This window comes from Quercus robur, chromosome 3 (genome assembly GCF_932294415.1).
Source record: "Quercus robur chromosome 3, dhQueRobu3.1, whole genome shotgun sequence".
NCBI lineage: Eukaryota > Viridiplantae > Streptophyta > Magnoliopsida > Fagales > Fagaceae > Quercus > Quercus robur.
Genome location: NC_065536.1, coordinates 25,846,669 through 25,861,370, shown reverse-complemented (window position 1 = coordinate 25,861,370; position 14,702 = coordinate 25,846,669). Strand labels below are relative to the sequence as shown.

At 31.4% G+C, this 14,702-nt stretch overlaps 1 protein-coding gene and 1 long non-coding RNA gene across 3 annotated transcripts; both read left to right on the top strand.

Annotated features, from left to right (window-relative positions):
• Positions 1-1,717: 1,717 nt before the first annotated feature.
• Positions 1,718-4,461, top strand: LOC126717610 (uncharacterized). 2 transcript variants are annotated; one of them, XR_007652669.1, is made up of 3 exons: positions 1,718-2,764; positions 4,070-4,267; positions 4,306-4,461. XR_007652669.1 is itself a non-coding variant. In XM_050419443.1 (2 exons), the coding sequence occupies exons 1-2, from the start codon at positions 2,132-2,134 to the stop codon at positions 4,169-4,171; spliced, it is 735 nt and encodes a 244-aa protein (XP_050275400.1). In that variant the 5' UTR covers positions 1,719-2,131; the 3' UTR covers positions 4,172-4,461. The 2 variants fall into 2 exon arrangements, 1 of the variants encoding a protein (XP_050275400.1); XM_050419443.1 differs by having other exon boundaries at positions 1,719-2,764; positions 4,070-4,461.
• Positions 4,462-7,335: 2,874 nt separating this feature from the next.
• On the top strand, positions 7,336-8,623 carry LOC126717611 (uncharacterized). Its single transcript, XR_007652670.1, has 2 exons — positions 7,336-7,419; positions 8,245-8,623. It is a non-coding gene; the product is annotated as an uncharacterized LOC126717611 (long non-coding RNA).
• Positions 8,624-14,702: the final 6,079 nt, after the last annotated feature.

Sequence of the window (14,702 nt, the reverse complement as noted above, 5' to 3'; positions counted from 1 at the left end):
GACTTATAATTATGAATTGTTTCTAGTTGTACAAAAAAAATGCTCATAAATATAAAATCATTCAAACTCTCTCTTCCTCTAATTTTATGATTAGGTTTTTTATGGTTTATTTATATTGGAATCCTTGTTTTTTTTACACTAAATTAACTCATTTGGCACAAAAATTAAAAAAAATTTGATTAGTTGGGACATTTGGTGTAAAATTAAACTCTAATTGAAATTTAAAAAAAAAAAAAAAAAAAAAACCTGAAAGTATAGTAATTAAAATTGGTTTTTAGTTACAAAAATAGTTAATTAGATATGCAATTATGAATTTGTTAAAAGACAGTTAGGTATTCGCTCTAATAAGAATTTTCTCTTTATGATTATTCTTTGTCTCCTTTTTCCATTTAATACTTCTAGTTCTTTATGAACATTCTTTCAAATTTTTGCTTTTGTTGGGAAGGGAAAGGGTGGGCATGTTTGAACCTGCGACATGGGAATTGAAATATAAAGGAAGTGGGGGATGTTGTCATTCAGCTTCCGGCTACAAGCCAATCAACAATAATTGGTCATCAGATTCCCTTTCAAATATCTTTACTTTTTTTAAAAAAATTATTTTTTATATCAGTATATATATGCTGTTTAATATCTCACTAAATTCTATAAATTTGTCTCTCTTAAATCAATAGAATTTTATCCTAGGTGACCTCTAATTTTCTGTTCTAGACACCATTGACGCTAAATTCGCTTTCCACCACAATAATGGCAAAATTATGTAGCGTCCCTTAAGCCTATGTGCAATGGATAGTCTCATGCAACAATGACATGACATAATTTGTTTATTTGAGCATAATTTCTTTTCTTTATAAAATAAAAGAAAGGTAATGGTTAAGGTTTTAGAGAAAATGGTGGTTCAACTGGTCATTGGTTATCAAAATTTGTATTTTATTTTTGTAATAAGTTTTTGATAAGTTTTTTGGGTTGAGATTTGTGTACTATGGTTGTTAGGGCTAATAGGTGGTTATTTGGACTGATTTGTAATGTTGTTTTTGACTAATTTGTGGAGTTTTTTGCACTAATCTGAAATGGGGGAAGGAGGACAAGATTTTGCAGGGAAGGGGGTCAAGTTTTATTCCTTGAGCCCAATTTGAATTAGTCCCTAATATATACATTAAAAAAATTCTGCATCTTGGGGAAGGACCGCAGGGGGGGGGGGGGGGGGGGTTTGTGTTGCAATGCCCTCTTGGCCCTAGTCCCTAACTAGATGAAGAAAGATAAAAGATTGATATTCACTAAATAAGGTATGTCATTGGCCAAATGGAAAGAACCTATGTTTAGTTATGGAAAATGTTAAATAGTAATCAATTTAACTACAAAAGGTTAATAAACTAATATGGTAAGGAATGTGATTAATAAAAAGAATATTATTTATATATATATATATATATATATAATAAATTAATTTATTGATTATGTATACGTTTGGATATGAATTATTTTCCTGTGTTTGGTGTTTTGCGTTTTCCTTTTCTTTTTTTCTTTTTTTTTTCATGCATTTCAGCTTTTAGGATACAAATTGTACTATTCATGCACTGTTTATACACTATTCACAAGACCCACAACCACTTTATTCAAAAAAAAATTAAAAATTTGTCTCATGATACTATTCACACATTTAAAAATTATTTTGCTACAGTGTTTTTAGCTTTTAGTTTTTAGTTTTCAGTAAAATAAGCTATATCCAAATGGACTTTATATTTTAGTAGTGTTTTAAAATTTACACATTTTAAAAAAGATGTTATTATGTTGGCAAATTCATGTTTAAGTCTTTACTCCAAAGTACTATTGATTTAATTGCTCGAGTCAGCAAATAGAATGTGAGTGCGATGTTTTCTCCAATTCTTCATGATCTGAATGACATGATGGTTGAACCAATGTGCATTGGTTAGCTATTCAAATATTTTTCATTTTTTTTCCTTGGTTATTATTTTTGATATGCTAGATCGTATTTGTCTTGTCCTAATTTAAATTGTACAAAACTCGTTTTAGAGGAGATTAAACTCATTATTTCCTTAATTTGTACATTACTTTGGCGTTTTCCCAGGATAAATTCAACTTGGAAATTTTGAAATTGGATGACGGCGATGCCATGAATGAGACATGTGGCGGACCGTCAGCAGAATTCTGTTGCAACCTAAAAGAGCTGTGGTTGTACGGAAACGGTGAAATTCCAAATGTAGAGGCTCCAATTGCAAGAGCAGGAGTATCAGATTTTCGCAGATTAAAGAATATTGTGCCATTCTCATCCACATCTTTCCACTACTTAAAGACATTGAGAGTATACGGATCTGATGTATTGATTAGTTTATTAACTCCCTCAACAGCCAGAACTCTCGTGCAACTCCAATGGATTGACATTATGGATTGCGAAAGAATGACAGAAATAGTTGCAAATGAGGGAAGTGAAGCAGAAGCAGGAGATGAGATCGCTTTCAATAATTTGAAATATCTGGAATTTTATAACTTGCCGAGTCTCACAGCCTTCCATTTGGGGAATCGCACCATCAAATTCCCATCATTGGTTAAAGTAGTGGTGCAGAAGTGTCCTAAATTGAAGATTTTCTGTAGTGGAGTCTTAAGCACGCCAAAGCTAGAATGGGTATTCATGGAAGAATATCGAAGAGTCAAAAAGGAGGGGGATGGAGATAGAGATCTTAACGCTAGAATAAAAGAGTATTGGGAGGCTAAATTGGAGACTTGCGACCAAACGTTCGCTGAAAAGGTACGTTGCCATGCCGTAGTTCCTTATTAAAAAATTAAATAAATTAAAAAAAAAACAGTTTTTTTTATTAAAAAAATATATATATCATGAGTGGATGCAAAATTAATTTACTTCCACTGCCATATGTCATCATGTTGATATCTCAGCTAGCTGAATCCAAAATATATAGAGTTATTAACGATTGTTATTTAGGTTTCGTTTGGCACTGGTTTAATTAAAAAGCATCAAAATTTTCTATTCAAGCAGATGTCATTCAATTGCACCCACATTAAAACACAAATGTGGGCCTTCATTCATGCATATTGCCTTCTTCAAATTACTTAACACACACACACACACACACACACAAAAAAAAAAAATTATTTGGGCCTTTAGAGAGCCTTTTAATTTATAAGTATCTTAGTAATAATATTATATATAATTTCAACCCCTGAATTGGCAAAATATATATATAAATATATATATATATATATATATATAATTTTGTTTTAATTTTTTTGACCCTCTAAAATAAAATTTTGAACACCATGACCTTAAATATTTTTTAAGTCCAACATAAATAAATTTGAATATGATCATGTTATCAATATCTTGGCCTTTAAAAAATAAAATAATAAAACTCAATAACAAACCAATTTGAGCTAAAATTTGGAAAAATAAAATAAAAATTAATAAGCTCAACAATGAAAGTAGAAATTTGTTAATTAAAAAACCTTAGAAAAAAGCCCATTTAGATTTTAGCAAATTTGAAATAAATCAATTAAATGGGAGATTAATGGATGAATGATTGTTTGACTATGTACATTGGAAGAGATGTAACTCGTAGGATTAATAATAAAATATTATACAATGGTTTCAAAATATGAAACCTCATAAAAGGCAATTGTAAAACCCTTTTTTTTTTTTTTTGCGATGTGATATATTCAAGTTCTCTTTTGTTTTAGATTTTGTATCATTTATGTTTCTTATTAACTCCTAGAAAATAATTATGGAGCCGCAACTGCTTCCAAATTATGTAATTAAAAAAAAAAAAAGATAAACTCCCATATTGGTGTTGTAATTATTGTTGTTATTTGAAATGTAGTATCTTACAATGGTGCGGAATGTGAGAAATCTAATTTGAATAGAGTTGACATTGGTTTTTGTGATTGCTAGATCTTGTCGCTTTTGGTTTTAGTTGATATGCATATTTGGTGGATGAGATCGGAACATTGTTCATAATATGTTAACATCGTGCTCTTTCATATCATGTTGTTTTTGGATTACTTTGTATCTTTTTTTTATTTCGAAATACTTTTATTGTAGACTGATGCTAGTGACGCTGAGGAGAGTGAACATGACGCTAATGATGACTTGGAGAGAGAAACTACTAGTGAAGTTGGGGACACACAATGTGATGGAGAATGATGACTAGGGAGCAACTCAAAAGAAGATGGATCTTCCCTTTTATTGATTGTTTTATTTCTGAGTGTTGTCTTTATGTGATTTATTTATTTTTGAAACCTATGTGATTGTTACAATATATTATTTATTTTCGAAACCTATGTGATTGTTACACCATATAACTTTGTTGTAATTCTAGACTACTTAGTACTCCTTCCGTATTTGTAACCATGAATTTGTAAACTATTAACCTAGTTATTAGGAGGGAGGAAAATATGACTAAGACTCTTAAATGCATGTTTGTTTGGTGTCTATTTTGTGTTCACTTTCCTTTTAAGCACAGGTGAGTAAACTTCAATTCCACTATTTGGTCACGGATTCCACAAAATGGAGTAGAATATTGTACATGGTAATACACAATGGTTAGGTTGTTTGCAATTTTTTTAAAAAAAAATAATTTCTTGTACAATAATCTTAGTATGAGCATAAGACCTATTGGAGGCCATTGTTCTCTGTGCCTTTGTTGTCATTTTTATTTAATAGAAAGGAATGTATTCTATCAAATTTAAAGGTACATCATTATATTAAATATGAACAAGATCATTTATTTTCTTATTGTATTGGTTTAGCTGTTATGACACATCTCCTCATACTTATTCCTTTGGCACCTACTACATCGAGCATTGCACATTTACTATTGTGGTATCTTCTACATCTAGCTAAATAAACAAGTTTTGATTCAACAATACAACCCCTGAAAAATTAGCAATGACAAAAATAAATAGATAAAGTTAGAAAGATCCCACAAATTATAGAATCACGTAAAATGCGTTGTCTTTAAAGGTTGATTCGTGCCACTAGGAGTAGTGCTCGGTGCAAATGGCTCTCTTGGCCGAACAATCCTCTAGGATTAGACTATAGAAAATTCTTCAAGTTCGACGCACACCCAAGCAACAAGAACTAAGAACAACCTTACTTGCCTTTTCTTAAAATTAACCAAAAAAATTGAAGCTAAATTTTTGTGCAGAAAAATTAGAGCAAACAGAGGAGGGAGACGGCTAGAGAAGATGAAGAATGACTTATGTGAATAGTGTGAGTTGTAGGGTTTTATAAGCCAACTAAGCAAAGGACTTGGGTTGTTCCAATGGTTACTGTGCATGCCCAACGGGCAGCACATTAAATGCCTCCAACAGACTGAACTGAATTGGGTTAAAAGGAAAAGAAAGGGAAAAGGAATGAGGCCCAAGAGAGAGATAACATACCCAAGCCCAAGTCAACACCTAGCCCATTGTATTCCAACTTACCACTTAAGATATGCAAAGGCTTATAAACTTATAACAAGGTTTATTCCTAACAAATGTGGGACACAAAGCAAAGGTTAAGTGTTTGAAATACACTCACTCCAACACTTTTAACATTTATGAGGCCTTTTCTAATGACTTAATGCATAAAATAGATCACACCCAATGTACAAGACTTTTTTTGTTAAGGTCTAAGAAAAGTGATTCACATGTAGTCTTACCCTAAATTTTAAGAGAGGTTGATTCCATACTCAAACTCATGATATAACGCTTGGGCAAAAGAAAATTGTCATTACATAGAAACCCAACTTCCAATGACTCAAACCAATATTTTAAAATAAAATTAAAAAAAAAGGGGGGGGGTAAAGCATGGTGAAGACTTTTTTTTGGGGGGGGGGGGGGGGGGGGGGGTTGTGGGGGGAGACAATCATAAAGTTTCAACATTTCTATTATATTTTATTTTTAATTTTTGCTCTTCAATATCTCTTTGTATGACAGGACTTCCAATTCCTAAGGCTAAACTACATGATTTGACAAAGAAATGCAAAAGGCATTCAATCTGTATGGAGAGATGCAAGGCGACTTATCTCAATGAGAAATTTATCTTTGCAACGTGTGTGAGACAAGATTCCTCGAATTCCTTCTGTTTCTGCTTTAGTGAAGAACAAAAAGTACTTAGACCACAACCACTAAAATCTACAGAGTTTTTTCGTAATTAAAAACCTATAGAGTTTTTTTCTTCCTGAACTAAAAAGTATGAGAATGACATGCAATAAGGACTTTATTTGTGTTAATAGATGCAAGATTTCGTACCCAAAGGTGAAACTAATCTTTGCAACATGTGTGAATAAAGGTTCGTCAAATGGCTTTTGTTTCTGCTTTAGTGAAGGATCTGAACAAATACTTAGAGAACGATATGAAAGTGATTTGGCTTTGACATGCAGCAATCACAAAACTTGTCATGTGAGATGCGGGAAGATACACTTCTATAATGGAAGTACGAAGCCACACTTCTATCTCACTGGAAAATGTGTGAAAAATGAGTTCGGTCCCCACTGTTATTGCACAAATTGAGATGTATGATCATAATTGCCTATATATATCTAGAATAATGTTACAGACACAAATTATTTTATAACATTTTTACAAACTACTGATGTGACTTTTAACATTTTTCAATTCTCTACAGGTTATAAAGAGTGGTTATATATATTTATAATCATAATTGAATTTGTGACAAGATCCTCAATTGAGACAACTCATATGGGTTTTGCCTAAATGTAAAGATGTATCCATGTGTGTAGTTTGTTTACCATGTACAACAAGTTTTATGTCCACTAGTACTTTGCATGCACCATGTAATATTTAAAATTTATATATAAAGAAAATGAAAATTTCACAAATATCATCAAAGTTCCAGAATTAACTAAAATAACAAGTTAGTGGTGAATATGGGCATCTTATCTGTGAAAATTATAACATATCAATTAAAATTATTTACCTTAATCATGGAAGTAGAGACTTCTAAATGATATCTTAGCATATCAATTAAGAAAATGCAATTTACATTCGAACAAATAGATTCTCAATGATCTTTTTCCCCCCATTTTCTGGTTGAGGGGTTAAGAGGGTTTGTTGGCATCCTACATGATGATAAACAAAGTTTTAACCAAGCCACTGCTGGGCACGGCGATCTCCACTACCTCCAACAGAATGCCGAGTCTCACAGCCTTCCATTTGGGGAATCGCACCATCAAATTCCCATCATTAAATAATGCATTAGTGGCCATCTGTCCTAAATTTAAGATTTTCTGTAGTGGAGTCTTAAGCACGCCAAAGCTAACACAATTTTTGATGGGAGGAAAGCGGTTAGTAAGAAAGGAGGGAGATGGAGAAGGATATTTTAACGCTAGAATAAAAGAGTATTGGGAGGCTAAATTGGAGACTTGCGACCAAAAGTTCGTTGAAAAGGTACATTGCCATGCTTGCATGCCGTAGTTCCTTATTAATTTTTTTTTTTCTTTTTAAAATCGTAAGTGGCTGAAAATTAATTTACTTCCACTGCCATATGTCATCATGTTGATATCTCATATCTCAGCTAGCTGAACCTAAAATAAAATAAAAATTTGAGCTAAAATTTGGAAAAATAAAATTAATGAGCTGAATAATGAAAATAGAAATTTTAAAATAAAAAACCTTAGAAAAAGCACATTTAAATCTTAGCAAATTTGAAATAAATCAATCAAAAGAGAGATTAATGGATGAATGATTGCTTGGTTATGTACATTGAAAGAGATATAGCTTGTAGAATTAATAATAAAAATATTATGCGATGATTTCAAAATATGAAACCTCATAAAAGGCAATGGTGTAAAACTTGACTTTTTTTTTTCTTTTGGGTGATATTCAAGTTCTCTTTTGTTTTAGGTTTCGTATCATTTATGTTTCTTATTAACCCCTAGAAAATAATCATGGAGCCGCAACTGTCTTTAAATTATGTAATTAAAAAAAAAAAAAAGATAAACTCCCATATTGGTGTTGTAATTATTGTTGTTATTTGAAATGTAGTATCTTACTACGGTTCGGAATGTGAGAAATTTAATTTGAATATAGTTGACATTGGTTTTTATGATTGATGGATGTTGTCGCTTTTGGTTTTAGCTAATCTACATATTTGGTGGATGAGATCTGAACATTGTTCATAATATGTTAGCATAGTGCTCTTTCATATCATGTTGTATTTGGATTAATTTGTATCTTTTTTTTTTTTTTAATTTCGATATACTTTTATTGCAGACTGATACTAGTAAAGATAGGGAGTATGAACATAATGCTAATGATAACTTGAAGAGGGATACTACTAGTGAAGTTGGGGGCACACAATGTGATGGAGAATGATGACTAGGGAGCAACTCAAAAGAAGATGGATCTTCCCTTTTATTGATTGTTTTATTTCAAAGTGTTATCTTTATGTGATTTATTTATTTTTGAAACCTATGTGATTGTTATAATATATTATTTATTTTCAAAACCTATGTGATTGTTACAGAATATAACTTTGTTGTGATTCTAGACTACTTAGTACTCCTCCTGGATTTGTAACCATGAATTTGTAAACTATTAACCTACGTTGGACTAATTTTCACTAATTTCTACACTGTTACAGTTGGAGTCATATTCATATGTAAGTGGTATGGTTGGTTAATGGTCATGATAGACCTTATTTATGAATTTGTATACTATTCACTTATGATAGACCTTAGTTTAAAATTTTTTTATAAAATTACAAATATATAACCACAATTGCATAAAAACAAACATATTATACAAACTTAATAAAATAAAATGGTTATACTTACATTGACAATAAATAATGAAAATTGATAATAAACTATCATGAGAGGATTTCAAAATATGAAAACTTGTAGAAGGAAATTGTAAAATTTCATGTATTTTTGTGTGTATGTGTATTTTTTTTTTCGAGATATCTCAGTATATTCAAGTTTTTTTTTTTTTTTAAATTAAATTTTTGTTTAATTTAAGTTTCTTAAGATCCCCTAGAAAAAATTCCTAGAGCTGCCACTGTGTGTTACTACTAAAGGTGTGTTATAATATTCACATGTAAGTGGTGTAGTTGGTTAAATGGTGAAATTTCACATTAGATAATGAGTTGCTTCTTCTCCAAACAAAAAAAAAAAAAAGAAAAAAAAAAAAAAAAAAAAAAAAGAAAACAAATTGTTAGTAGAACATAATTAGGCCAAACTCATAAACTTAAACTTTTGGGTTCAATAGTGTTCCTATCAAGAAAGTCAATACTAGTTGTACTAGCGATATATACCATATCGGTCATTAAACCAATATTAGAATTTTTTTTTTTTAAATGTACTGGACAAAATATAGAATTGTACCATGTTGTACTGGCCATATTGTAGATTTTTTGGTATTTTGGGCAATATTGAGGTTTCAGCCAATATAATAAAATGATTACATTGGGTTAATGTACTTAGGACAATACTTTGGCTTATAAAAAAGTGAAATTTTAGATTATATTTTGATAAATATAATAATAAATAAATCTTTGTATAGGAAAATGATAAAGGTACTATAAGTTATACTACATAATGTTTACAAACTAATATGGCAATAAATGTGATTGGTAGGCTTCAACCACCTCATAAAATAAATATTTGAATTGTTATTTTGTGATTGGTAACACACTAGTTTGTTAGCTCAATGCCATAAAACTTATATCACTACTCATATATCTAACCTCAAAATGGTACACCAGTATCAAAATATTTCATTTCTTTGGCCAAACAAAAATGATAGGAAATATACTCTCTGTACCCTAAATGTTATATGAATTACTCAATTCAATCTCTTCAAAGTGTTCTTGCAATTGGAACCCATATGGAGATTGCAGATGGTCATGTTTTGCCACATATTCTTCAAAACCAATTTAAGAGAAAAAAAAAATTTGTCCAAAATAAGAAATTATCTCTCACAATAGTTCTACCATATTAGCACCCTTGCGGGTGTTACAACTCAATGAACTAGTGACATCTACCAAATAGCCATGTTTGCAAAAACTTGAATAAAAAAGTTACAAATTAATCCAAGTGAGCGTTTGGTTTGCGCGTCTCTCCCCTTGCGTCTGCATTTTCTGCTTTTTTTTTTTTTAAACCAGTGCCTATTGCACTGTTCATGGGACATGAACAGTGCATTTAGGCTAATGAACAGTAACCATTGTATGAACAGTAACTTTTTTATTATTTTTTTATTGTTTTCAATTTTCAGTTTTCAGCAAAATAAGCGGTATCTAAACGGACCCCAAATATGATTTCTTAAATTTTCAAATTCCACAAATTCTTTTAATCAAATTCATTTCCTATAAACAGCCACATAGGTCACACGAATAAAGTTTATCTTGGTTCGTTTTTTCTTACGATGAATAATTGGGACCCCAATCAAAGGAAGGCATTGAGATCTATTTTGTAACATAAGGGATCTCATCTAACTTGGCCTCCCTCCTAGGATTGTATCATGAAATTGAAAGCCAACTAGGGACCTTGTCCTTATTGAGTGTTTTTTTTTCTAATTCTTTGACAAATCCAAAATACTATAAATTGAAAATTGATTTGGTTTATATAATTTAGATTGGTGGAATATTGAGCTAAGTTGAGTTTTGATCAGGATAAAAAAAATAATAAATTTCAACTATGAAGGTAGACCAAATTACGGAAGAAATCTCTTGGTAACCATCAATTACTTACAATGTGAGTGTGTTAGAGTAAAAATTAATTTTTAATTAACCTTGGTCCCTTGATTATGCTTTCAAGTTACTTGAAGTGAATATCTAACTTCGAAAACTAAGACATAGGGTTTGGAAATGTTTAACTTAATAGGACTTGTTTAGAAATGCATGAGTTTACATGACATTATGAAAATGAGAAAATCCTAATTGTCAAAGTTCCTAAATGACTAAGTTAAGAACCTAATTTGCCTACGTTATCTTGAAGTAAACTAATGCACAATAAATTAATCCAAAGAAAATCATCTCAAAGTAAAGTAAATTGTAGGAAATGTAAAGGATTCAAACCTAAATGATTATTCTAACGATAAATTAATTTGAAGTAAATAGTAAATTATATAAAATTTCAATAAACAACTAAATATTGCATTAATCTACTTAAATACTTGAATAAATGATAACACGAGTACAAGGAAATGAACCTACAAGCAATGCTTTAAAAAACCAATAGTTCAGAGAATTGAAAAGGGGGGTTCAAGGATTTTAAAATAGGGTCAAACTGTGATGATCTTATAATTATTTAAAATACAAATAAAGGTAATAAATTTGTAAAAATTAGCAAGTTAGTAAAAATATCTAAAGCAATTAAACTACTTTCAAAATAATTTTTTTAATTTTTTTATAAAATTAATATAAAATAATAAAGCATAAAACAGTATATATGTCTTTACTAGACTTTCAAATTAAAAGCCTTTTGATTTAAAATAAAACCATTTTCAACATAAATTGATAAATTTCACATTCACATATAAAAACATAATTCTTGAATGACTAATAATTTAACCAATAATAATAGATTGCGAGATTTTCTATCTTTTAATCCAAAAAAATAGAGAGAGAAGAAGTAGCAAAAATAAAAACTATTAATATCTAAAAGAAAAATAAATATATAATATAAAAATCAAGAGAAGACATAACAATAACAACTACCTAACGGTTAGCGTGCTTGTCATTTAGTTTGCAAGAGTTGATACTTTGCGTTAAGTAATGCGTTTTAACTTGGCCAAAGTGTATAATTAAGTGTGTGTGTGTGTGTTTAATAATCAGTTTGTTTCTCAAAAAAAAAAAAAAAAAAAAGTTTGCAAGAGTTGGGGGTCAGAGGTTAAAACTTAAAAGTTAAAACCCTCACCTCTCCCTTCTTTGGAATTTTTCATTAAAAAATGACATCCCTTGAATCAGCTGAACAATGATCAGTTCAACAGTTCACTAGTTAGACCAAAAATTCAAATGCTTCAAAACTTTAATTTGAAGTTGGCCAATTTTCTAAATTAAAAAATTGATCTGGGCTTGGCCAGTTTCCGATTAACCCAATCAGATTGGACGGTCTAACTATGCTTACAAGCATAAACATTTTAAAGAAGTTTTTCAAAATGGTTTCTATTTCATTCTAATTTACTGTTCTTGACCCTATGTTGTCCCTAATCCCCCAAACTTGAGATTTTTGGCCTCAAATCACTCGTATCACATTTCTAACATCTATTTTTAAGGTATTTTTAATTTCTCTTTCTCATTTTTAATTCATGAGTTTCATTTTAGAGAGTTGAAGTTCAAAACTGGGAATATTGGAGTTTTTGAGGAAAAATCTTTTTTCTATCAAACCTTTTGCTTTGGTTGATTGAGATTTGATGTAATTGAGTGGTTTTTGGCCTCTAAGGCATAATTCTCATGTATTTCTAGCAACGTTTTGAGGTGATCCCTCACTCTTTTAGTGTTGGAAATAAGAGTGCACGCCATGTGTTCGGTGAAACATCCAAAGATATTTTCATCGTCATTTGAACTCTGATGAGTCTCAAATTTTGACATTGTGTTATGTATGAGTCTAGGACATTATTCATGCATCATGTCATCCTTTTATAATAGAAATTGGTTTGTGCCAATTTTCTTAGTTCGTCCATGTCATTGTCTTGCATGCTCACTTGTGCTTATTTAAGCGTTGTCTGTAGGCACCCATACTTTGCATTTCTCGTAAGTTTGTTCATACATATCATACATGCATCCCCCAATTGGTATTTGTTCTTATTGATAGGCCAAAAACGGATTGACCCCTGTGACTGAAATTAATTAATTAATTAACCAAGTTATTAATTAATCAATTTATCATGGAAAGCACGTGGTAGCACAAACAAATCACCAAACAACTAAATATGCAGCAAAAAATAAAAGACACGGTGATTTGTTTACGAATGAGGAAAACCTACATGGCAAAAACTCCACCTGGTGATTTTCAAGTCACCACTTCCGAAACTCCACTATTGTCACAACAAGCGGTTGCAAGTAAAGGAATCCCAAATACCTTACCAACCTACGATTGAACCCTTACCCCAATATCCAATTGGACTTGTTCTGTAGTGACAGTTCCCTTTTCGATGCACGGCTTCCAAATACATGACTAACCAATTGTGCAGATCCCAGTACGCGACTTCAATCACCAACTAAGAAGGTTGTTGGCTGCAAATTTTTTTAGTTCATCCACATGATGAAGATCAAGAAGATGCTTGGTCACAAAACCCTATGGTGCATATACACAACAACTTCTTCAAGAGAAAGAGATAAACTAGGGCAAGAACTTCATCTCCGATCATAATTTTCTTGAACAGAGTTTGCTGAATGCTTGTACAACTTATGAACTGTTTGACGGCCCTTAAAACAATCTCTTTTATATGTCTAGGGTTAGGAGAAAAGAAAGCCCAAAGACACATTCAAGAATCCTAAGAAAATCATATCAAAATTCTGAAATTCTTAAACCTCGACAAATAGAAGGTGTCGAGCAAGTGTAGAGCACATGGGCTAAACAGCTTCCCTAAACCTCGACACATGCTAATTGTCGAGCTTTAGTAACTCTGCACTTTCTGCTTGTTTTCTTGGACAGACTTGAAGGCTTCAACACTTGATCTTGAAACATAGTTTCTTGAAGTATTTAAACACATCCTAAATCTACCAAATTACAAGTAAAGTGCGTTTCGTCAAAGGATAAGCCAATTACATAAAATCATGACATATGTTCTTAACATATGAAACACATATGTCCTAACAATCTCCCCCTTTGACAATTCATGACAAAACCACAACAAACAAATGAGCATATGAGAGAAGTCATAAATCACTCAACTCATATTCACTTGTTAAATACAATAAAATCTACCCTAACACAAACTCTTAAAAACTTTGTAAGAAGAGAGTTTTTGGCAAGTAGACTTTGACAACCTATATTTCTGAAACACTTTAAATAAAACTCATCAAGGTATCTTAGTGTGAAACAGAAATAATAGATTACATACAAGTATAAGAAACCTTTGTATAAAGAGAGAAAAGAAACAACACATGTAAGAGTAGGTGAAAGAAACATACATCCACATATAAAGATAATAAGTACAATGTATGTGTAAAAGTGGTCTCAAGACCTAATGTACAAGAACAATGTATCTATAAAAGAAAGAAAAGAAAAGATACATAAAAGCCTCAATACATCCCTCAAAACATATCAACACTCCCCTTAACAAAATGGTCTTATACTAACTCTCCCTCTAAGATAGACTACTCTCATATCCAAAACTACTCCCCCCTTTTTGTCACGAGTGACAAAGGGTAAGAGTGTCAAGTAGACATCTCATTGGTAGAGCTAGCATCTTCATCATCATCATCATTATCCTCAAAAGCATCATCGTCATCACCATCATCATCATCAGAATCAAAAGAAGGTGGTGAAGGAGTAGCCTTGGGAGCAAATTCGCCCATGGTTGCCTAACGTCGTGCAATACAGCCAACACGGACTTTCATCTGATACATCTCTAAAAAGAGTGTATCTAGATGAGCATCCATGCGTTGAAGCTATACCATGATGTCTTCCAGTGACACATCGCTAGTAGAAGAGGAGGGAGCAGATGTGGATGAAGTAGGATGGGATGGAACTAAGCGGGAGGGAGGAGCTGCTAAATTCAATTGC